The 23,687-nt window shown below is 38.8% G+C and overlaps 5 protein-coding genes across 5 annotated transcripts in view; 3 read left to right on the forward strand and 2 right to left on the reverse strand.

Moving 5' to 3' along the window:
* On the forward strand, window positions 233-4,775 carry LOC105164158 (hydroxymethylglutaryl-CoA synthase). Its single transcript, XM_011082747.2, has 12 exons — window positions 233-501; window positions 1,105-1,211; window positions 1,826-1,958; window positions 2,397-2,540; window positions 2,802-2,960; window positions 3,094-3,167; window positions 3,245-3,320; window positions 3,423-3,478; window positions 3,562-3,649; window positions 3,825-3,965; window positions 4,055-4,204; window positions 4,347-4,775. Exons 1-12 carry the CDS (start codon window positions 439-441, stop codon window positions 4,536-4,538), a joined length of 1,383 nt encoding a protein of 460 aa, XP_011081049.1. The 5' UTR covers window positions 233-438; the 3' UTR covers window positions 4,539-4,775.
* LOC105164244 (cucumisin-like) lies at window positions 5,514-9,207 on the forward strand. Its single transcript, XM_011082857.2, has 10 exons — window positions 5,514-5,665; window positions 5,777-5,865; window positions 6,118-6,215; window positions 6,301-6,441; window positions 6,516-6,615; window positions 6,715-7,228; window positions 7,324-7,652; window positions 7,748-7,859; window positions 7,949-8,162; window positions 8,308-9,207. Exons 1-10 carry the CDS (start codon window positions 5,582-5,584, stop codon window positions 8,946-8,948), a joined length of 2,322 nt encoding a protein of 773 aa, XP_011081159.1. The 5' UTR covers window positions 5,514-5,581; the 3' UTR covers window positions 8,949-9,207.
* LOC105164245 (cucumisin-like) lies at window positions 10,922-14,376 on the reverse strand. Its single transcript, XM_011082858.2, has 10 exons — window positions 14,257-14,376; window positions 14,076-14,164; window positions 13,898-13,995; window positions 13,670-13,810; window positions 13,455-13,554; window positions 12,866-13,376; window positions 12,461-12,789; window positions 12,254-12,365; window positions 11,955-12,168; window positions 10,922-11,849 (listed from the first exon to the last, which is right to left on the reverse strand). Exons 1-10 carry the CDS (start codon window positions 14,338-14,340, stop codon window positions 11,200-11,202), a joined length of 2,328 nt encoding a protein of 775 aa, XP_011081160.1. The 5' UTR covers window positions 14,341-14,376; the 3' UTR covers window positions 10,922-11,199.
* Window positions 16,887-20,313, forward strand: LOC105164159 (cucumisin). The gene is made up of 10 exons (XM_011082753.2): window positions 16,887-17,029; window positions 17,122-17,210; window positions 17,291-17,388; window positions 17,476-17,616; window positions 17,732-17,831; window positions 17,910-18,420; window positions 18,497-18,825; window positions 18,921-19,032; window positions 19,118-19,331; window positions 19,437-20,313. Exons 1-10 carry the CDS (start codon window positions 16,946-16,948, stop codon window positions 20,084-20,086), a joined length of 2,328 nt encoding a protein of 775 aa, XP_011081055.1. The 5' UTR covers window positions 16,887-16,945; the 3' UTR covers window positions 20,087-20,313.
* LOC105164160 (phospholipase D beta 1) overlaps window positions 20,611-23,687 on the reverse strand; it is a 4,997-nt gene continuing 1,920 nt past the window's right edge. Inside the window, exons 3-10 of the mRNA XM_011082754.2 lie at window positions 23,386-23,580; window positions 22,841-23,089; window positions 22,705-22,773; window positions 22,466-22,613; window positions 22,162-22,310; window positions 21,777-21,944; window positions 21,475-21,672; window positions 20,611-21,372 (exon numbers count right to left, since the gene is read on the reverse strand). Coding sequence (XP_011081056.1) covers window positions 21,079-21,372; window positions 21,475-21,672; window positions 21,777-21,944; window positions 22,162-22,310; window positions 22,466-22,613; window positions 22,705-22,773; window positions 22,841-23,089; window positions 23,386-23,580 — 1,470 coding nt within the window. The 3' untranslated portion in view covers window positions 20,611-21,078. The remainder of the gene's footprint in view (window positions 21,373-21,474; window positions 21,673-21,776; window positions 21,945-22,161; window positions 22,311-22,465; window positions 22,614-22,704; window positions 22,774-22,840; window positions 23,090-23,385; window positions 23,581-23,687) is intronic.

Here is a 23,687-nt window from a genome sequence, read left to right on the forward strand (position 1 = left end):
TATATGATATCTAATTATAATTAGACTAAATTTCAGACAAGGAAAGTGAAATTATCCAATAAGAAAAGGAGAAAAAAATTGAAGAAAATGTGTTGGGAGTTTGAAATATGGTTGGTGAGTGGAAATTCACGAAGTCTGCATTTGGGGGCTGTGGAAGCAAAGAAAATGGGAAAATGCAGAAAATATGGCAATTTTACTCACTCTTCCACCCTCTCTCTATATATAGACCACCAACTTCTCTCTGTTAACCATTCAGCCACCCATTACCATTCCAACCTCTCTCTCTCTCTCTCTCTCCCTCTCTTGCTTGCACGCACCTCTTTCCTCGCGTATTTCCTGGATTACTGCCAAGGGAAAAGCCCAGTTTCGGATTTTGCAAAACCACTTTCTGGCTGCTTGCTTAATTGATCTGCATTTCCTGCAAGTGACGAAAAAGAGATGGCCAAGAATGTGGGGATCCTCGCCATGGAAATTTACTTTCCTCCCACTTGCATCCAGCAGGTGAACTTTTCTTGATTTTCCAAGTTGAATCGACGCGTCTCAAAAACATCCCACGTAGGTGTAAAGACTTCCACTTTTCGTGCTTTGTACTAGCTGTTTTTTTCTTGTTTGGTTTTGGCGTTTATATTTCTGGGTTTTGGGTAGATTTATCTCAGTGTGAGGAATGATGTTGATGGCGGAAGAAAATCTAAGAGCATGGTTTTCTTCCGAAGTAATTTTTTGGGTTTATATTTATTAGAATTTTATAGAGTGGACCCACCTGATATTTGAATGTTTGATTGGTATGATCCTCTATCTGAGTTCATTTTGATCACCCCTTTTCTGATTTCTAGCTTTTCTCCTTTTCTTTCCTCCCTGAAAATCCAGATTCACTTTGTACAAATTGGCTTTCTTTATCTGCTTTTCATTGGTTGCAGTTCTTGATTACTATAAGTGGAGAAAAACAGATCTTAGCATCTTCTGTGCAATTTTATGTTGGTGTTACAGCTGATTGCATATCTTGTACTGTTTGTCTGCATGATTGTATTTGAAGATCATTGACACTAAGCATCTGTTCCACTATACTTATCTTTTTTCTGATGAGTGTTGATGTGCTTGTTACAGGAAGTGCTGGAGGTCCATGATGGAGCAAGCAAAGGGAAGTACACAATTGGGCTTGGACAAGATTGCATGGCATTTTGTGCTGAGGTTGAAGATGTCATTTCCATGAGGTATAGCCTGGATGTTCTGTTCGTATGAGTATGAGTAGAATAACCAGGGGAAAGAGGAAATATAACTTACCTTGATGTTGTGTATGTTTTGGGTGGGTTGCATGTTGGGAATTAATGTTGTTGTAGTGTTTTATGCGAATAAATCTTGGAAGATTATGGTAGTTTTTTGTTAGTGTAGTTTCTGAGCTACGCCAGAGAAGATTCGAGGCTTTGTTCCTGATCAATCCCATGTTAACTTCATTTTCCTCAACGTGGAAAGGAGTCTAGCTGTTGTAGTTCAGTTTATAATCGATCATATCATAGTGAAATGAATGCTGTGGGCGTTTACTATATACTATAAAGGGATATATAGCTGCTTTTCAGCTTGTGTAAAATGTTGTAATATGGATAATAAGTTAAAAGTAGATCTTTTGAATTGTTGATATGGTTTTAGGAAAGATTGGTATTGCTCTGTGAACTTCTTTAACAGAAACTTCACCCTTTTGTTTGCGGTTTCTTTTATCACATGCTAAAATTGATTAATAAGAATTTATTTCATAGGCCACATTGAGTTTTTACAGAGGTTGGTTAGAAGTTAATTTTTCTCTAGCAATTCTTAACTTTTGGAACTTCAGTATGACAGCTGTCACTTCCCTCCTTGAAAAGTATGGGGTCGATCCGAAGCAGATTGGGCGTCTTGAAGTTGGAAGTGAGACTGTACTTGATAAGAGCAAATCCATTAAGACATTTCTGATGCCAATCTTTGAGGTATTTGTGATTTTATTTGCATTTTTCCTCTGCTAGTTCACTTCTTTTCTTGACTGTTGTGTGGTTTTGTCATGAATTATGGGTAGTTGAGGTTATAATAGCAAAATGTACCTACTAAGTTAGCGAAAAGGTTCTTAGATATTATCAGTAATATCCTCCGATGCTTTGCTAAAGAAAGCAACTTGCCGCAGCTCTGTTCTAGCCAAATCTTAATGTCACGATTAATTAACTACCGTCAGACGTGCTAATATCATTTACATTTCTTGTTCAAACTGTAATTGGTCCATTATGTTTTTAATAAAAAGTAGTGTAATGCTTTCTTGATTTCATCAGGACAATTGAGATATAATGATGCCTGCCACTTTTTGAATTGCTCCTCCTCTTTGCTTCACATCCTTGACTTATACTCATCCTTTTCTTTTCCATGTGTGCAACCAGAAATGTGGAAATACCGACATAGAAGGTGTCGACTCAACCAATGCGTGCTATGGGGGTACTGCTGCACTATTTAACTGTGTCAATTGGGTGGAGAGTAGTTCATGGGATGGACGATACGGGCTTGTTGTCTGCACAGACAGTGCGGTATGGGCATCATCTTTATAAACTTCTATTCTAGGATTTAAAATTTTCTTAAAATAATTGGAGCCAGCCAAAATTTCTTCTTGCTTTTTTCGCTGAGCAAGCGGATTTGTTTAACATTTGATTAGTATTCAAACTATACTCAGACTTTTCACCTTCCCGCTGGAATATTTTGCATTTATCCCGATATTAACATACTGTTGATTTAGATTCGAATAGATACTTGCTTTGTTTGGTTCTTTACCAGTTAGCTTCATTTGATAGGTCTATGCTGAGGGACCAGCTAGGCCAACTGGTGGGGCTGCAGCTATTGCCATGCTAATAGGACCAAATGCTCCTATTGTTTTCGAAAGCAAGCTTAGAGGGAGCCACATGGCCCATGTTTATGATTTTTACAAGCCCGACCTTGCCAGTGAATATCCGGTAATCCTCCTCTCAACCACTTCTACTCTATCAATTATAGTCCTTCACAAGTGCCTCAAAAATTGTAAATTTGTGTTCGATCTGCTGAATTTACCTTTATTCCGTTCTCTTATGGTTAATGTTACACTTGTAGGTTGTTGATGGCAAGCTTTCTCAAACTTGTTACCTCATGGCACTCGATTCTTGTTACAAAAGCTTCTGCGCAAAGTAAGCTCCTGCAGATAAAGCTACCCATTTTTGTGTATAAATTTTATCACAGGGTACTTACTGTTATCGCGTGATAGGTATGAGAAGCTAGAGGGCAAGCAGTTCTCAGTCGCTGATGCTGACTACTTCGTATTTCATTCTCCCTATAACAAGGTAATTAATGTATAACCAGTGTAGAATGTTACCCTATACTCTGCATAAAGTAATAAATCACCCGGATATAAATTATGTTAACATTTTACTTGAAATTTGCAGCTTGTACAGAAGAGCTTCGCCAGATTGTTGTTCAACGACTTTACGAGGAGTGCCAGGTGAATATCTTGGTCATCTATAGAGGAATACTAATGGGTCAAAAGGGTTTCTGCTTACTCGTCTCTCTGCCATTAATTTGCAGCTCCATTGATGAGGCTGCTAAAGAGAAGCTTGCACCATTTTCATCATTAAGCAATGAGGAAAGCTACCAAAGTCGTGATCTTGAGAAGGTTTGAATCATCTAACTTCTAAAACTATGTCTTCGCTGCTGATAATCTGTCAGCATACTAACTGTATGTTCGTTTGAAATCCAAAAACAATGTGACACTGGATTCGTTGCCCAAGTTCAGACAATTCATTATGCTAAGATATTACTTCTGTGAGCTAATTTGAGTGGATCTACAGGCATCCCAACAAGTTGCGAAGCCATTATATGATGCCAAAGTCCAGCCATCTACACTTATCCCGAAACAAGTTGGAAACATGTATACTGCATCACTCTATGCTGCATTTGCATCCCTCCTCCACAATAAAAATATAACTCTGGTAAAGATTACAAATCTTGCTGGTTCAGCTCTTTTGACTCTATGAATGTTGTCAGTAGAAAATAACTGTAACTTTCTTACCTGTTTCAGGCTGGGCAGAGGGTGATACTGTTTTCCTACGGCAGTGGCCTGACAGCCACCATGTTTTCTCTCCGTTTCAACGAGGGGCAACATCCTTTTAGCCTGTCTAATATTGCAACCATAATGAATGTTTCAGAGAAGTTGAAATCTAGGCATGAGGTACGCCATTGTCCTCCCATTTCCATCTCGACCCAATTCTTTAAACTTACTGTCGTCCAACTTTCTCAAATCCCATAACTCGTACTTCTCAAAATCTTTGTTCTTTAGAAGAATTGATTACAAAAAACATTCTTCCATGCAGTTCCCACCAGAAAAATTCGTCGAAACGATGCAGCTAATGGAGCACAGATATGGAGGCAAGGGTTTCGTAACGAGCAAGGACTGCAGTCTTCTCGCACCGGGCACGTACTACCTCACCGAAGTCGATTCCAAGTACCGAAGATTCTACGCCAAGAAGGCTATTGAGAACGGCACCTTGGCTAATGGCCACTGAAGATAGTCCGAGGCACACAATGTGTTGGCATGGAGTTGGCTGTTTTAGCAGATAGAAAAATAACTATATTTTCCATTGTTTGGGTGATTTGTTTGGGCAGATGAAAGTGTTATCTGTAGTTGATTTGAATTCTTTTTTCCCTTTTGATTTAATAGATTGTTGTAGAAGACCAGTATATCATGGTTGTACTCAACATCTTAGTGAAATCTATTGTGGAAGTATTATATCTTTGTCTTGCCTAAATTTCTATGTTCTTCATATGTGGTGTAACCTATTCTCATACTTTTAGGCCTTGGAGGTGATTAGGTTTGGATAGATTCATTTGTTCTTGAAATTAGGATTATTGGCTTGTGACTGTTTAGTTTGGCAAAATTGCACTTTTGGTTGCACCAGATAGACAGGGTCATTCTCACTTTTGGTTCCTTGCTTTACAGGATCGACATTTCTAGCGCCAAAATTTTATAATTTTGACACTGATGGTCCTATGCTATTAAATGTTAACGGAAATTGTTAGTCAACGGTGGTTGTTGATTCAATAAATAAATGTCTAAATTTTTATTTTACTTTAATGTATTTTTAAGAAAAATCTAAATTAAATCCCTCAATGTTTTAAAAATAGACTAAAAACCCTTTTGGACTTAATTTGACTGAACTTTATCTTTCAATTTTAAGTATCTGTATAAATATAAATAGTAATCAATTATCACAAACTAAATTTAAAAAATAATTTAAATTAAACATTTGAGATGCCGCCAAAGATGTCAGGAGGCACACTAAAACAACCAGAATCTAAGTGCATCAACAATATTTCACAGCTTACTATGAGGATCTTCTGCTGTCCCTGAGAAAGAAAGAAAAATCCTAACTGACGACAATCTCAAAACACAAGTTCGGCCTGCTGACAAATCAAGATCTCTGATACTATGCGGAGAAAACAATTTTGGATCTGTCATTACTCTATATATACTTCCAAGTTTCAGACATGCTGATGAGATATCATCACCTAATTACCTTAATAATTACTAGGAACAACAACACTTACAATGGCTAATATCAGGATGTTTTTGGTCTTGTATCCGTTATTGCTAGCAGCCCTTGTGCTCAACTGCCGTGGCGATGAAAGGAAGGCACGTTGAAAATGTTACTACTTGTGTTCTTGTCTTTGTTTCTGCTGAAATGACCTAGTTTCTCTGTCTTTGTTTTTTTTTTGTCTAAGAGGTGCTACGTTTTTCATGTAGCTACACGTCGTGTACATGGGGGATCGGCCTCAAGGAGATCTGTCGCTAGCATCCACACATCACTCCATGCTTAGGAGTGTGCTTGAAAGGTCATCAAAGCTAAGAGTTACAATGAACATATTGTGAAAAACATTGTTGACTCCTTATAGTCATGTTTTTTTCTTAGAAGCAGGAGATATTAGTGTAATTTTCTAAAATTGTGGGATCTTTTTGTAATATACTCAAACCTCAAATATGATCTGTTAGAGGAAAAGAATTGCTAGAAGCAGTTGTAATTATATTTGTTGGTTGTCCTAATCGTGGCTGATGTTATTAACATCCGAATGTTTGTGATTTTCTAGTGGTTCATCAGCTGAGGAGTCACTAGTCTACAGTTATGACAGAAGTTTCAATGGATTTGCAGCCAAGCTTACCAAGCAAGAAGCTGCTAGCATATCAGGTGAGACAATCTCAGAACAATGAATTGCGAGAACATGTGATGTGTCAAACATTTTCATGAAAGTAAGATGAATATGTGGTTTCAGAAATGGAGGGAGTTGTTTCCATCATCCCTAATCGCATGCTAAAGCTTCACACGACACGGTCTTGGGACTTCATGGGGTTCAGCAAAGACAAACTTGGAGCCGGCCAGGAAGGAGATGTCATTATTGGGTTCATTGACACCGGTGATTGATCAATAGGCGTTTTTATACCTTATCTACGCTCCATTTTATACTAACTCTAGTTTTACGTTTTGCAGGAGTCTGGCCGGAACATCCTAGCTTTAATGACACTGGTTTTGGTCCTCCACCAGCTAAATGGAAGGGCCAATGCCAAACCAAAAATTTCACATGCAACAAGTATATATGCATCTCTTATACTATTGAAACAAGTGTACATATCTTGAGGACAGTGTTTCATGTATTTACGGGTATCTTCTTTCATCTTTTTCTCCACAGCAAGCTCATTGGCGCACGTTACTACAACAGCGACAATGATTACGATGATACAGATATCCATTCTCCAAGAGACACTGAAGGGCACGGCACCCACACGGCCTCCACGGCTGCTGGTGTAGAACTCCCAGGAACGAGCTTTTTAGGCTTAGCCGAGGGTGTAGCAAGAGGAGGAGTTCCTAATGCAAGGATTGCAGTGTATAAAGTCTGCTGGGATTCTGGCTGTGGTCTTGCCGACATTCTTAAAGCCTTCGATGATGCAATTGGGGATGGAGTTGATGTAATATCGGTTTCCTTGGGATCTTTCTGGCCTTCTGATTATTTTGATGACCCTATTGCAATTGGATCTTTCCATGCCATGAAAAATGGGATTTTGACCTCAAATTCAGCTGGGAATTCAGGGCCTGAGCCTGTCACAGTCACCAACTTTGCACCCTGGACGATGACCGTTGCTGCTAGCACCATTGACAGGAAATTTGCGGCCAACTTGGCACTTGGCAATGGGCAAATCTTGACAGTAAGTTAAAATTTGCTCCTGCATCATAATTATAGTTAATATTCTCATCCGTCCTTCTATATTCCCTTTGAACTAAATTTATCTCCAAAATGAAGGGAATCTCCATCAATAGCTTTGACCTAAATGGAACTTCCTATCCTTTAATGTGGGGAGGAGATGCTGTAAACTACACCATGGGTTCCAGTTCAGATTATACAAGATATTGTGAAGCCGATGCAATGAATCTTGACATGTTAGTCGGCAAAATAGTACTTTGTGAAGGTCTGCAGGATGGTTCGGCCATTCTTCTGTCTAACGGCATTGGAATCATTATGATGGATCCAACTGTCGGAATTCCTGACTATGCCTTCAGCTATCCGTTGCCAGCAACACTGATTAGTCCAGATGACTTTAGAAAGGTCATGGAATACATAAGATCGACAAAGTATGCACTTCTTTCTCAGGCATCTCTTTCTATAGAATTCATCGATATTGTTAGTGTTCATCCCTATTCATGACTTTAGGTTACACATTTTTCAGATACCCTGAGGCAACCATTTTGCTGGGAGAGACCTGGAAAGATGCAATGGCACCTACAGTTGTTTCGTTTTCTTCAAGAGGGCCAAGCCCTGTTAGCCCCGACATTCTCAAGGTGATCGATGATTTCTTCTCCAAACTTTATGTGTACACCATCTGATATTCTGTCTAATGGCATGTTGTACCATTTCACTGATGATCTAGCCTGATATTGCTGCCCCTGGCGTGGATATTCTGGCCGGCTGGTCTCCTTTAGCGCCACCTTCAATCTACTATAAAGATTCCAGGAGCCTATACTTCAATGTAATTTCTGGCACATCAATGGCTTGCCCTCATGCCAGCGCAACTGCTGCGTATGTTAAAGCTGCTCACCCTGATTGGTCTCCTGCTGCCATCAAGTCCGCGATCATGACAACAGGTGACTACTGATTTAGATCATATATACATGATGTTATCAACATTTCGCTTTATAACATCCTCACCTACTTAGACTGTACTAACGCGGCAACACTGCCTACCTAACGAACCAATTAACCCTGCTATAATTGTTCATGATAATTCAGCTTACATTATGGATCCAAAAAGACACAAAGACCTTGAGTTCGCTTACGGCTCTGGACACATTAACCCTGCTGCTGCACTTGACCCTGGGCTAGTCTTTGATGCATCAGCGACAGATTACATCAATTTCCTCTGCAAGCAGGGTTACAACACTACCACTCTGAGATTAGTCACAGGAGACAACAGCACCTGCGCCAATACAACTCCGGGCAGAGGTTGGGACCTTAACTACCCGTCATTCTCACTATACGTGGAAGACGGGCAGCAGATCATGGGCACATTCACTAGAACAGTGACAAATGTGGGTGCAGCAAACTCAACTTACACGGCCAGCATTGACGTGCCGCCACTTATTAGTGTGGCTATTGAACCATCGACCCTGACGTTTTCAGCTGTTGGAGAGACGCAGTCATTCACAGTTAAGGTCACCGGCCCTCCGATTTCACAGCAGCCGATCACGTCAGGGGCGATCACGTGGAGGGACGGAACACATGCGGTCAGAAGTCCTCTTGTCGTCTATAACTACATCCCTGGTGCTCCTTATACTCTAGACTCGGAAGATTCTAACTCCATGCCCGAAAAGAAACGTGTTCTCAACGGCTTGTACAAGGATCACAGGAGTGGAATCGTCAGACATTCTTGAATCTCTGATTCAAGATGCTTTCTTCTATACTAAATAATAATAACAATAATCAGGAATACCATGTTATTTCCTTAGAAAACATTCTTGGACAAGGCACAAGTCATGTCTAAGACATTAGAGTCTGGATGTTGTGCAATAAACTAAATTGTTACAACAGAAAACTGCTGAGGAAAGCAGGTTAAGATCCTTGATTTCTTCTGGAATTGCCAAAGAATATGATAAATAAAGTTTTTGTTTGAATGGGGAGAACACCCCTCTCTTTCACATGTCTTGGAAAATGGTCCTTCTTAGTTGGTGTCTTTACACAAGTACAACTTCTTTCCGGAATTTTTTTACCTAAATCAGGTTTTATCGAATCAAATCAATTTCGAAGTAAGGGAATTGATAATTTTTCTTCAATTGTACACCAATAAATTGCAAGTGCAATCAAATAACAAGTGTATTGCACTTGCCATTTATTGGTTTAGGTCCAACGAAACCCGGTTTGAGTTTGAATTTCCATTTGTTTTCCATCAAGGCAATGAATTTTACTATATTATACAGGGTGAATTGCTTCTTAAAATTTGGTATAATTACACAAATATTTCATATTTTTTATAAAATTACAAGTACACACACTTGAGGTTGTAGTTGCAACTAACATTGACACCCCTCAAGTGCAGAAATTTAACCAGAACCCTTTGAAGTAAATTATATCGGCACCTCGTCAGAAAATTTATTTATTATTTTAAAAAGGACATGAAGTATTTGTGTGTTCGGACTAAATTTAGAAAGTGTCAGGCTTAATATATGAGTATAGATGTTTTTAAAAGATTATAAGTTTATTACAATTCGTTCCAACTGTTTTTTCTCTTTGTGATGACTGAATTGATGAGCAATAGTAAGTAATCATTCTGAACAATTTGTATTGTTTTTTTAATATAAAAATCATAGTTGCTTAGATATTAAATAGCACAGTTCAAAAAGAAAAGACCACAGTGCTTTATCCTTAATAAAAAAGATTTTCAATCCTAAGAATGTAAATTAAAATAATTACTAATTATTGCTAAATAATTCGTATTTAGTGCTACATTTAATGAAAAAAATATTACAAGCCATTTTATTAGTTTATGAATATCAAACAAATATACGTTAAATTGATAATTCCGACATTATGCATACAAATAAAGTTGTAATTATTTATTGTTGTGGCTAATTAGACTTGAAAAAAATGGAATTTATCACATTTTAAAGTAATTAAGATCACAAATAAAACTAAAAGAATTTTTCAATAGAAAGTAGAGTCGGAGCATATCATCCCTACGTGCATATAATAAATAATCTTTCATACTTTAAAATATATTATAACTAAGAATAATATATATAAACCAACACATCCAATTACAAAAAAATAAATAAGAAAAAAAAATTAACTTAAGAGTACCATCGATACAACAAAAAAATTGAGTATTGCGTATTACAAATAGCTGTTTATGAGTGAAAAAGACATTTCTTTTTATATTAGTACATAGATATAAATAAATGAAAGGTGCATGACAACTTGAGACTACAATTGTAAAATTTCACTTTTGGTCTTGCTAGTCGCCACTAAATTACTTTTGCCACCTCATATTCACATTACGACAATTTTTATACCCCATCTTTGTAAAACTATCAATGTTGGTCGGCGTCATTAATGGCAGGACCATTTGTGATCATATTTGGATAGAAGGGTAAGAGAAGAAGGGAAGTTCTAACTTAAATCAAGGTGGTTGGATTTTAACCAATAATATAATAAGTACAATACACTTGTCGTGGGATTGATATATACAATTAAAGAATATGAACAGTACAATACACTTGTCATGGGATTATAGATAATTAAGTAAAAGTGACCAATCACATGACAAGTATATTATACGTGCTTTGTAATTAATTTGATTTGGTCCAACCTGATTTGCAAAAAAAAACTTACAAGAAAAGAATGAATGGTCTGTCTTTCTGTAACAAGAGGCAACGGTCTTATTAATATTGTTGTTGGAATTTTACAATTCTCATAGAGGCATAATCAACACTTAATTGCCTCATCATCAAAGTTGCCTTCACATCCAAACACGGAAATAAACAGTCTGCAGGCATCTAATTGAACGCAGCTTTGCCATGTTCGATGATGCATACACACATACATCATTATTAATATTATCATCCCAATTATGAAATGAAAAGTTGGCATGCATGCTGCCCTCTCACTGGTTAGGCTTAATCCTTAGAATTAAGAATGTTTTTGGCGATGTCCAATGCTTCCAATTTTCTGATATACGGAAGAACGCTGGAACGTTGGAGTACTTCCTGGAGCCATGGACTCGCCCGAGTCAAGATTGTATGGAGCACCGGGGATATAGTTGTAGACGACGAGTGGTGTCCTGACCACGTGTGTTCCGTCTGTCCATGTGATCGCGCCTGATGTGATCGGATGCTGTGAGATGGCCGGCCCGGTGACATTAACGGTGAAAGTTTGGGTTTCTCCAATGGCTGAGAATGTGAGAACAGATGGTTCTACTGTAACACTGATCAAGGCTGGCATGTACAAGCTGGCCTTGTAGGTTGAGTTTGCTGCACCGACATTGGTCACTGTACGGGTGAAGGTGCCCGTAATTGGCTGGCCGTCTTCAACGTACAGGGAGAATGATGGGTAGTTAAGATCCCAGGCTCGTCCAGGTGTTGTGCTGGCACAAGTGCTGTTGTCTCCTGTGACTAGCCTGAGAGTGGAAGTGTTGTAGCCCTGTTTGCAGAGGAAGTTTATGTAATCTGTTTCGGATGCATCGAATACTAGCCCAGGGTCCCTTGCAGCAGTTGGATTGATTTGACCAGAACCATAAGCGAATTCAAGATCTTCGTGTTTCCTCGGGTCCATGACATAAGCTGATCATCAAGAAATAAACCGTCATGTGAAAGCGAATAACCAGCAATTCTAGATGACATTATGAGAACATTGCAGGGCTAAATGATAGGAACTTATGTTTTTACCTGTAGTCATGAGGGCTGATTTAATGGCAGCAGGAGACCAGTTCGGGTGAAGAGATTTGACAAAGGCAGCAGCACCACTGGCATGAGGACAAGACATGGACGTGCCTGAAATGATGTTGAAGAGTGTGCTCCTTTCGTCATCATAGTAGACAGAGGACGGTGACAATGGGGACCAGCCAGCAAGAATATCCACACCAGGGGCTGTGATATCAGGCTGATATTTGGTGTACAAAACAGTTAGGCATGAATAGCTAGAGCTACAAATAGATTTCCTGATGAAGAAATATTTTGGTGATCACCTTGAGAATGTCTGGGGATATGGGACTTGGTCCTCTGGAAGAAAACGAAACGACAATTGGAGCCATGGCGTCTTTCCATTCATCGCTGTAAAAAATGGTTGCCGTGGGATTTCTGGAAAGAAAATGTCCCATGTAAGTTATAAACTTATTAAAGAGACTTGCAAGATGAACTAGTGCAGAGAAAATAAAGGGTGTGGAAGCACCCACTCTGTGCTTCTGATGTATTCCAGGACACTTTTTCCGTCTTCAGGGCTGATCAATGTTGCTGGTAGTGGCCAACTGAAGGCAACATCAGGATTCTCGACAAGCACATCCGCCATGATGGTGCCAACACCATTAGCAAGCAGAATTCCCGAACCATCCCATAAGGCCTCACAGAAAACAATTTTTCCAGCCACTATGTCAGCATTCATAGCACCAGTTATACAATATTTGGCAATATCTGGACTGGAGCCAATGGTATAGTTTGCGGCATCTCCTCCCCATATTAACGGATATGAAGTCCCATTGAGATCAAAGGTGTTGATGGTGATTCCCTTCATTTATTCAGTTCAAATTTGTTAGAAACAGAAGATGATATTGTTTAGCTTCAGGCGAAATCTTTTAACTTACAGTGAACATTTGACCATTTCCAAGTTGCATTCTTGCGACAAACTTTCTGTCGATGGTGCTGGCAGCAACTGTCAGGGACCAAGGTGCATAGTTGGAAACAGTTACAGGGAAAGGACCAGAGTTCCCTGCTGAATTTGAGGTCAAAATTCCGTTCCTCATGGCGTGGAAAGATCCGATGGCAATAGGGTCATCAAAATAATCATCAGGCCAATCCGATCCCAAGGAAACTGAGATGATATCAACTCCATCCGCAATTGCATCATCAAAGGCTTTAAGGATGTCTGCAGAACTGCACCCAAATGCCCAGCAGACTTTGTAAACCGCAATTCTTGATTTTGGGACTCCTCCTCTTGCTATGCCCTTGGCAAGACCGAAGTAGCTTGCTTCAACCTCAACCCCTGCAGCAGTTGATGCCGTGTGGGTTCCATGTCCTTCCGTGTCTCGTGGAGATGGGATATCATCATAATAATACGAATTGTCACTGTTGTAGTAACGTGCACCGATGATCTTACTGCAGTGATGCCGCTCATGTTAGACAGAAGGTTTCACATCTTGATGTAAACTCAAAATTTTCCTACTAAGTTCTTACTTATTGCAGGTGAAATTTGCGGTCATGCAGGTACCCTTCCATTTGGCTGGCGGAGGGCCAAAGCCTGAGTCGTTGAAACTTGGGTGCTCTGGCCAGACTCCTACAGGAATAGGCAGCAGAACATGTAAGAACTTCAAACGAAGTTCTGGATAGCATTGAACATTAGCTCCCTTGTGAGGAGGATCGGTGACATGATAGAGATTTCATCAAGTTACCAGTGTCTAGGAGGCCAATAATGACATCTGATTCCTGAGGAGCTCCAACTTTGTCTATGGTGACATTCATGAAGTCCCAAGACCTTGTAGTATGATGCTTGAATATACGGTTTGGGTTCACCGAAATCACTCCTTCCATTTCTGCAGACATTTGTGTTATTTTGGTTTCAGCCTAATATTTCCAGTTCTTCTTAACCACTTCTATTTCCTGCTCCAAGATTGACTCACCTGAAATCCTCGCAGCTTCCTCCTGCGTCAGCTTGGCTGCGAACCCATTAAAACTTCTCCCGTAACTGTGGACTAGTGAGTCTTTGGCTGCTGAGGCACTGGATCACAAAATACAGATGCTTTCAGTATTCAAAATTATTACAAGAATCAACATTAGAGGAAGAGAAATTTATGCAACCTTCCAAGTACTCTGTGCAACATGGCATGATGTTTGGATGCAACCGATACATCTTCTTGAGGCCGACCTCCCATGTAGACAACATGAAGCTGCAAAGGGAACGAGCACTCTTACAAAGAGAAACAGAAGGCAAAAACAGATATTAATTCGGCCAAGGTTAGGTTGGGGAATTTATCTATACCTTCCGTTCTTTGCAGTGGCAGTTGAGCACAAGAGCTGAAAGCAACAATGGATAGAGAAGTGAAAGTATCCGGGCTTTCGCCATTGTGAGTGAACTCTGTTAATGTGATCTGATGTCCCATTCCTTGAGATCGACTTGAGGTTTATATAAGACTGGCTCTGCGGATTGTTTTCTCCGCATCATTTGATGATCAGCTTAACTGGCATGCAGAGAAACTCCAGTTGGCTGCTTGTATTTGTTGAGAACCCCGCCTTAGTTTGAGAGCATTCTTAACAGCTCAGGTGATAATAACATTATTTTTGGAACATTTGGGATAATCCAGGATCATTACTGGACTGTTTTCACAACATAGGATGATGTTTGCATGCATTGTTACTTATTTTTAGTTTTGAGGTTGCCTTGATATGTTCATCAGCTGCAGATAAAGTAAGCATCAAGACACAGTTCATCTTCCGAATCTGTCTTCATTGATGCATCTAAAAGTTCAATTTTTGTAATCCCTATATGCAAGGGACTGGAATTTTTCTATCATTTTACATTAGGATTTAATGAAATTTACCCATTTTTTGTGGGTAAATTGCTTCATTTTAAAAAATACAGAGGGGTAAATTGCTATATTTTAAAAAATATAGGAGAATAAATTACTATTTTTTTCATAAAAAAATAATTTGCTCACTTGTAATATCACCAAATTACTTGCATTTTTTCCTTTTGTATTATAAACATGATCACAAATACATGGCTATAATATGTAAGTTCATGTAGAATAATGCTAAATGTCAAATCCAACAATTAAAATAAATTAATTATTGTTATGGACGATTATAAATGAGTAATAATATAATTTGTTATTAATGCTATGTGCAAATAATTTTAAGGGTTAATTATATTTAAACTCCTCCAAAAATACAAAATTATATTTCCCCCAAAAAAAAATTTTAAAATTACATTTACACCTCTTCCAAAAATTCTCCTTTTACACCTGATCCCTTTTGTTGAGTTTGGGACAAAAAATACTAACATAGCAAACAATGTTGCATAATTTTTAATTCTGCCTCTCATTTAATATTTTTCCCCAACAAAAAAAGGTCATGTATGAATAATGAAATTTTAAAGGGGTGCAAATGTAATTTTAGAACTATTTTAGGAAAAAAGTATAATTTTATATTTTTTAAATAAATCTAAGTGTAACTAACCTTACTTTTAATTGTTCTGATCAATATACATTTATAAATATGCTGTTATTTTACGATGTGCAAGTTGATAAAGTAATATACATTTTTTCAGAAGCACCCAACTCTCCGCTTGGATACAGACGGCTTTTTTTTTTTTTTTTTTCACCCCCTAAAACAAGAAAATCTTAGAAAATTTGTGTTGTCAATAGGATACTAAAGCCTGATTTAATTTATTTACAGTGTCTATTTTCGAAATGTAATATTTCCAAGGTGAGTTTATTTTCACTTTGGCTTTCATATAGAAAGAAGAATTATTTGAATTATTATGTCAGAAATGTCGAAAATAAATTTGTTTATTCACTGATATGGATGATAAGACGCCCTTTTTTTTTTTAATAAAAAAAACTGTATTCAAATTTAATATTTTTTATTAGTAATAAGAGTAATCAGGGTCCCACCTACTTTACGTCAAGTCTGTCTATTTAATTATAAAGAATAAAATTCTATTAAAAAAAAAAGAACTGTTTTAGAATCATAATACCTCTAAATTATTTGGACATGATAAATATATCCAATTACAAAAAAAAAAAAAAAATTCAAATAACATTTTTGTGCAAGTAATTTGTTAGAAGATATTTTTAAATATTTTTAGAAATACTAATTTACTATGGCAAAATAAATAATAGCATTAGAATAATTTATAAAATTTAATATAAACTTTAAATACTAAATATATATATGTGTCACTGAATAAATATCATGAATTTTTTTAAAAAAAATTATCAATCTTATTAAATTAAAAATGCTTTTTAAAAAATTTAAAATGAGTGGCTCAAGCACACGAACATGGGGGGATTATTTTGGATGATATTCCAAACTAACGTAATATGTTGTAAATTTAACCTTTAATGGTGGAAGACTATTAGAATATTTCCGAATTTGAGTTAATCTACAATATTACACTTCGTGTCTCTAATCATTCTGAACGAAAACAAACTACACATATTCCTAATACGTGCAAGACAGTAAATATCGTGTCCAACAAAAATTTCAAGAAAGCCAAGCTCCTTCGAGCCAATCTAATGTGTTACACCAACATCATATGAAACAAGCGCAGGTAGGGAGTATTAGAAGTTAGTTTACTAAAAACCATTATCCAAAGAAAGCACCAGACAACAAAAGTAAGCAACAATGCATCCACACTTCATCCGATGTTGTGAAAACAGTCCTCCATTGATGATCTTGGATTGTCCCAAATCCTATAATCCATTCCTCAACAAATGTCATTATCACCTGAGCTGTTAAGACTGTGTTTGGTTTGATGTGCTCTTGGTTGTAAATTGCCTACAAGAACAAAGGCGGCCTTCTCAATAAACACAAGCAGCCAACTGAAGTTTCTCCGCCGGTTAAGCTCATCAAACGGTGTGGAGAAATCAAGCCACAAAGTTAGTTCTATATAAACCTCAAGTCTCAGGAAATGGGACATCAGATCCCATTAACAGAGTTCACTCACAATGGCGAAAGCCGGGATACTTTCACTTCTCTATCCATTGTTGCTTTCAGCTCTTGTGCTCAACTGCCACTGTCAAGAACGGAAGGTATGGATAAATTCACTGGCCTAACTTTGGCCGAATTAATATCTGTTTTTGCCTTGTGTTTCTCTTTGTAAGAGTGCTTGTTGCCTTTGCAGCTTCATGTTGTCTACATGGGAGGTCGGCCTCAAGAAGATGTATCGGTTGCATCCAAACATCATGCCATGTTGCACAGAGTACTTGGAAGGTTGCATAAATTTCTCTTCCTCTAATGTTGATTCTTGTAATAATTTTAAATACTGAAAGCATCTGTATTTTGTGATCCAGTGCCTCAGCAGCCAAAGACTCACTAGTTCACAGTTACGGGAGAAGTTTTAATGGGTTCGCAGCCAAGCTGACGCAGGAGGAAGCTGCGAGGATTTCAGGTGAGTCAATCTTGGAGCAGGAAATAGAAGTGGTTAAGAAGAACTGGAAATATTAGGCTGAAACCAAAATAACACAAATGTCTGCAGAAATGGAAGGAGTGATTTCGGTGAACCCAAACCGTATATTCAAGCATCATACTACAAGGTCTTGGGACTTCATGAATGTCACCATAGACAAAGTTGGAGCTCCTCAGGAATCAGATGTCATTATTGGCCTCCTAGACACTGGTAACTTGATGAAATCTCTATCATGTCACCGATCCTCCTCACAAGGGAGCTAATGTTCAATGCTATCCAGAACTTCGTTTGAAGTTCTTACATGTTCTGCTGCCTATTCCTGTAGGAGTCTGGCCAGAGCACCCAAGTTTCAACGACTCAGGCTTTGGCCCTCCGCCAGCCAAATGGAAGGGTACCTGCATGACCGCAAATTTCACCTGCAATAAGTAAGAACTTAGTAGGAAAATTTTGAGTTTACATCAAGACAAGATGTGATCTGTCTAACATGAGCGGCATCACTGCAGTAAGATCATCGGTGCACGTTACTACAACAGTGACAATTCGTTTCGTTATGATGATATCCCATCTCCACGAGACACGGAAGGACATGGAACCCACACGGCATCAACTGCTGCAGGGGTTGAGGTTGAAGCAAGCTACTTCGGTCTTGCCAAGGGCATAGCAAGAGGAGGAGTCCCAAAATCAAGAATTGCGGTTTACAAAGTCTGCTGGGCATTTGGGTGCAGTTCTGCGGACATCCTTAAAGCCTTTGATGATGCAATTGCGGATGGAGTTGATATCATCTCAGTTTCCTTGGGATCGGATTGGCCTGATGATTATTTTGATGACCCTATTGCCATCGGATCTTTCCACGCCATGAGGAACGGAATTTTGACCTCAAATTCAGCAGGGAACTCTGGTCCTTTCCCTGTAACTGTTTCCAACTATGCACCTTGGTCCCTGACAGTTGCTGCCAGCACCATCGACAGAAAGTTTGTCGCAAGAATGCAACTTGGAAATGGTCAAATGTTCACTGTAAGTTAAAAGATTTCGCCTGAAGCTAAACAATATCATCTTCTGTTTCTAACAAATTTGAACTGAATAAATGAAGGGAATCACCATCAACACCTTTGATCTCAATGGGACTTCATATCCGTTAATATGGGGAGGAGATGCCGCAAACTATACCATTGGCTCCAGTCCAGATATTGCCAAATATTGTATAACTGGTGCTATGAATGCTGACATAGTGGCTGGAAAAATTGTTTTCTGTGAGGCCTTATGGGATGGTTCGGGAATTCTGCTTGCTAATGGTGTTGGCACCATCATGGCGGATGTGCTTGTCGAGAATCCTGATGTTGCCTTCAGTTGGCCACTACCAGCAACATTGATCAGCCCTGAAGACGGAAAAAGTGTCCTGGAATACATCAGAAGCACAGAGTGGGTGCTTCCACACCCTTTATTTTCTCTGCACTAGTTCATCTTGCAAGTCTCTTTAATAAGTTTATAACTTACATGGGACATTTTCTTTCCAGAAATCCCACGGCAACCATTTTTTACAGCGATGAATGGAAAGACGCCATGGCTCCAATTGTCGTTTCGTTTTCTTCCAGAGGACCAAGTCCCATATCCCCAGACATTCTCAAGGTGATCACCAAAATATTTCTTCATCAGGAAATCTATTTGTAGCTCTAGCTATTCATGCCTAACTGTTTTGTACACCAAATATCAGCCTGATATCACAGCCCCTGGTGTGGATATTCTTGCTGGCTGGTCCCCATTGTCACCGTCCTCTGTCTACTATGATGACGAAAGGAGCACACTCTTCAACATCATTTCAGGCACGTCCATGTCTTGTCCTCATGCCAGTGGTGCTGCTGCCTTTGTCAAATCTCTTCACCCGAACTGGTCTCCTGCTGCCATTAAATCAGCCCTCATGACTACAGGTAAAAACATAAGTTCCTATCATTTAGCCCTGCAATGTTCTCATAATGTCATCTAGAATTGCTGGTTATTCGCTTTCACATGACGGTTTATTTCTTGATGATCAGCTTATGTCATGGACCCGAGGAAACACGAAGATCTTGAATTCGCTTATGGTTCTGGTCAAATCAATCCAACTGCTGCAAGGGACCCTGGGCTAGTATTCGATGCATCCGAAACAGATTACATAAACTTCCTCTGCAAACAGGGCTACAACACTTCCACTCTCAGGCTAGTCACAGGAGACAACAGCACTTGTGCCAGCACAACACCTGGACGAGCCTGGGATCTTAACTACCCATCATTCTCCCTGTACGTTGAAGACGGCCAGCCAATTACGGGCACCTTCACCCGTACAGTGACCAATGTCGGTGCAGCAAACTCAACCTACAAGGCCAGCTTGTACATGCCAGCCTTGATCAGTGTTACAGTAGAACCATCTGTTCTCACATTCTCAGCCATTGGAGAAACCCAAACTTTCACCGTTAGTGTCACCGGGCCGGCCATCTCACAGCATCCAATCACGTCAGGCGCGATCACATGGACAGATGGAACATACGTAGTCAGGACACCACTCGTCGTCTACAATTATATCCCCGGTGCTCCATACAATCTTGACTCGGGCGAGTCCATGGCTCCAGGAAGTACTCCCATGTTCCAGCATTCTTCCGTATATCAGAAAATTGGAAGCATTGGGCATCGCCAAAAACATTCTTAATTCTACGGATTAAGCCTAACCAGTGAGAGGGCAGCATGCATGCCAACTTTTCATTTCATAATTGGGATGATAATATTAATAATGATGTATGTGTGTATGCATCATCGAACATGGCAAAGCTGCGTTCAATTAGATGCCTGCCGACTGTTTATTTCCGTGTTTGGATGTGAAGGCAACTTTGATGATGAGGCAGTTAAGTGTTGATGCCTCTCTGAGAAATGTAAAATTCGAAAAAGAACATTAATAAGATTGTTGCCTCTTATTGCAGAAAGATAGACCAATTATTGTTTTCTTACCCTTCTTTGCATAATCAGGCCACTCTTTTGATGTTGTGACTACATGTACAAAGTTAACCGACACCTAGTACAAAAGAAAACATGCATAAAATACATTAATGAATACGTTAAACTAACATAACAAGTTAGATATTGACGTATCTTCATTCAGTACTAGTTACCAGGTGATGGACACATCTCAAACATCAGCAACTCAAACTCAGGTGATGTAGCTCTGAAAATCAAGAATTCATAAAACAAACGCATAACGTATTATTTAAGGCACCAAGAAAGGATTCCACTGTTACTAAGTCATAGTAAATTCATCTATATGGCTTACACAGACAACTGATTGCCAACACATCTATACTACATTAATTTACAAAGCTAGTAGGAAACTTACATAGGTTGCTAAAATGGGGTCATTCTACCAGTCCCTGTAATGGCCATTGTATCTTTGGGGAATGTGGCTTTCCCACCCATTCTCCTCATTCCAATGGTTATTTCATTCTAAAATGTGACAGAAAGAAGAAAAGAAGTTCAAGAGAAAAAAAATGATCTTTGCAACTATTGTGCTATATGACCACAAATAAAGAGCAAATTCTTGTCACTCTGGACAAGATGCTCCCATATCGAGTTTGGTCAAACATTCAAAAGACAAGTGTATTACACTTGCTTTTTGTCTGATTGGTTTATTCGATCAAACCTAGTTCCTTATCAGATTGTAAGATTCTCTTGAAGGCCAGTAAATGTTCCGATGATCCTTCCGCCCATATCCGGAAATGTTTCACAGCTAGGAAGAGACCTAACTTTTCCAACTCTATCTACTTGTACAGGATACTTCATTAAATGGCCTCTCAGTGGAACCATTTCATCAGACTCAAACGCTTTCCAATTCAGCTCACCCATCCATCTCATGCGTCTCACGCATTCCAGGCTTTCCGGTTGCTCAAAGCACTGCTCCAACGTTCCCGTGTGCTCTGCCCATAATGACATTCTGTATCCGTATATCTGCAGTGCAGAACAGCTTTTGTAACATATACTTTCGGTATGAATCGAAAGCGGTTCTAATGATGGGAATCCAATCAAGAAATACCCATTCTTGATTTATACCTCTCCACGTGGATTAGCGGATCTGCTTGCCCATGTATATTGAGGCTGATATGCACCGATGGCAATTTCTGTATCTCTGGTTCCTTCGAGAGAGCGTTGATTGATGTTGGCAGAACCCAATATCACGTATTCATCATCCACTATCATTCCCTTTGAATGGACATATATCATGAATCGTCGGTTTCTCCTAGTTAAGGCCTGGATTGTTATACATTGAAAGACATGTTAGAAGCAAGACTACTATGAAACGCCATTGTTCTACTTGAATCACTATAAACTCGTTAAGGTGTTTAATAATGTACTTCTGGAGTATATTTGTTGGGGGTGATTGATGGTGGCCCTCCTACTTCCGGCTCACGATTCCCTAGGCAAAAGAAATTTAAATAATCCTGGGGTTCCAACTCTGTATCTTGTTCTGTCTCTTTTAAAGCCTTGTAGACGGTGTCGTACATCATTTGCATTGTATTATACTGCAAGAATGTGGATTATCATCAGCTTCCACAAGATGAAAAAAAGAAAATAAACAGCATCTTTATAATATCATTGGTCATGGTATTGATATGTAAGTTTATGTTCCATTGTTGATCACTGAACTTGAACTAAATCTTTGTAAGACGCTAAGATAAAAGTTTTTCAAGCTTTTCATGAAATGAAATATTTTAACTTAGTGAGAATGTAAAGGCCCACCTGCCAAAAAAGAATTCTTTGAGTAGGTGTGCTGGTTGGAACTCCCTCTGGCCACATCGGAACAACAATGTATGCAGCAAACCTCTCCCTTGCTCTAATTTTATTGGCAACCTTCATAGCAATTTCCATAGGAATTAAATTGTTTGCACCTGAAATAAGAAGGTATTTCATTCATCCTTAGACAAAAGAAGTAGAGAAAGAAAACTCAACACCCTTTTAACAAACACATCAGAAATAATTCTTGTTCTGTATTATGCTCCTAGACATAGCAGCTGATTATAGGATAGAAGTTAAAGTTTCTCACCTAAGTCCTTATAGTGAGCCCAATTGTATGATGATCCAAGGAAGTATTGGTTCTCGATGTAAATATAATGTTGAGCTGCACGAATTGCCTTTACATAAGCCGTGTGTATACTCATGTCGATCAGTACATTCTTCCCGCATACCAAGTTCTGTTCAAATGCAGCAAAGTTGTTAGTTATATTCATTAACACCACACACGCACAAGATGAGGGAAAAGAGATGAATGGAGATATAACTTACCTTGCTTGAAGCCTCTCTTGAATCCTTGGGGAAACCTTTAACCGAGTTGGAGTCAATGGAACGAAAAACCTAGATTACACAATAAATTTAGATCCCGAAATGAGTAAAGTATTTATGACATAATTTCAACAAATACCTGGACGTTCCAAGACTCTGGATCATCTTCCTCTATGGTGCAAGACTCATCTATTCCCACAATGTCAGGAATTCTATCAAGCTGCAGTAAGGAATCATCAAATGAATGTTTCATCTTGTGAATCCCGTGGCGCTTTGAGGCCTTCCGCCAGCGCTCTTCGAAGTTTCTTAGGATGTCATATGCAGCTGGACCTTCAACTTTACTGTGTAAATCGTGCCATGGCTCTCTTGGACAACCCACCATATTCCCCTGTTTAGTCGCATAACATAATCAAAAGCAAAGGAAATGAAAAGAAAGAAGAAAAAAGAGAGCCAATATCAAGTTCAAGTTGTTACAATTAGAAAAGTTATAACTTTTCTTCTTCTTTTGCTCATTGTCACTCATATTTGTGTCTTTGGTTACATCTAGACTTCAAACGTTATCAGCATTAAGATTTACTTGTTGTCATGACCCTCCATACATGGCAATAAGTATGAACAAATATGCACCAACTAGAGGAGAAGATAGGAAATAGATCATATGCTAGAAAAAGATGTTTTGATTACCGTGAAGTTAGGTTGATGGAAGTCGTCTTTATGAATGGTTTCCAGTGTACTAAATAATGTGTGATTTGGGGTGTCGTATCTTCCCTTGCATAGGTCAAGTCCTCCAACATATGCTATTAACTTTCTTTTATGGTTATGGGCCTCAACATCTACCACTACACTTTTTTGATGATGAGTGTAGATTGTTCCTGTTTCCTGATGCAAAAGGAAGCATTAAGCAGTCTTCACCAAAAATCCAAGAAATTAAGCACAATAGTTGAATACAAGCCAAGAAAGTGTTTCTTCCCTTCTAGCTTGCTTTT

This window comes from Sesamum indicum, linkage group LG6 (assembly GCF_000512975.1).
Source record: "Sesamum indicum cultivar Zhongzhi No. 13 linkage group LG6, S_indicum_v1.0, whole genome shotgun sequence".
NCBI lineage: Eukaryota > Viridiplantae > Streptophyta > Magnoliopsida > Lamiales > Pedaliaceae > Sesamum > Sesamum indicum.

Bases quoted from the DNA above. Each gene is read 5' to 3' on its own strand.
- LOC105164245 (XM_011082858.2), bottom strand. From the start codon at position 14,340: ATGGCGAAAGCCCGGATACTTTCACTTCTCTATCCATTGTTGCTTTCA. The intron at 13,996-14,075 runs GTTGCATAAATT...TTTGTGATCCAG, and splicing joins TTGCACAGAGTACTTGGAAG to TGCCTCAGCAGCCAAAGACT. The intron at 13,377-13,454 runs GTAAGAACTTAG...GCATCACTGCAG, and splicing joins GCAAATTTCACCTGCAATAA to TAAGATCATCGGTGCACGTT.
- LOC105164244 (XM_011082857.2), top strand. From the start codon at position 5,582: ATGGCTAATATCAGGATGTTTTTGGTCTTGTATCCGTTATTGCTAGCA. The intron at 6,216-6,300 runs GTGAGACAATCT...ATGTGGTTTCAG, and splicing joins AGAAGCTGCTAGCATATCAG to AAATGGAGGGAGTTGTTTCC. The intron at 7,229-7,323 runs GTAAGTTAAAAT...TCCAAAATGAAG, and splicing joins GCAATGGGCAAATCTTGACA to GGAATCTCCATCAATAGCTT.
- LOC105164159 (XM_011082753.2), top strand. From the start codon at position 16,946: ATGGCGAAAGCCGGGATACTTTCACTTCTCTATCCATTGTTGCTTTCA. The intron at 17,389-17,475 runs GTGAGTCAATCT...AAATGTCTGCAG, and splicing joins GGAAGCTGCGAGGATTTCAG to AAATGGAAGGAGTGATTTCG. The intron at 19,332-19,436 runs GTAAAAACATAA...CTTGATGATCAG, and splicing joins ATCAGCCCTCATGACTACAG to CTTATGTCATGGACCCGAGG.
- LOC105164158 (XM_011082747.2), top strand. From the start codon at position 439: ATGGCCAAGAATGTGGGGATCCTCGCCATGGAAATTTACTTTCCTCCC. The intron at 1,959-2,396 runs GTATTTGTGATT...GTGTGCAACCAG, and splicing joins TTCTGATGCCAATCTTTGAG to AAATGTGGAAATACCGACAT. The intron at 3,168-3,244 runs GTAAGCTCCTGC...ATCGCGTGATAG, and splicing joins TACAAAAGCTTCTGCGCAAA to GTATGAGAAGCTAGAGGGCA.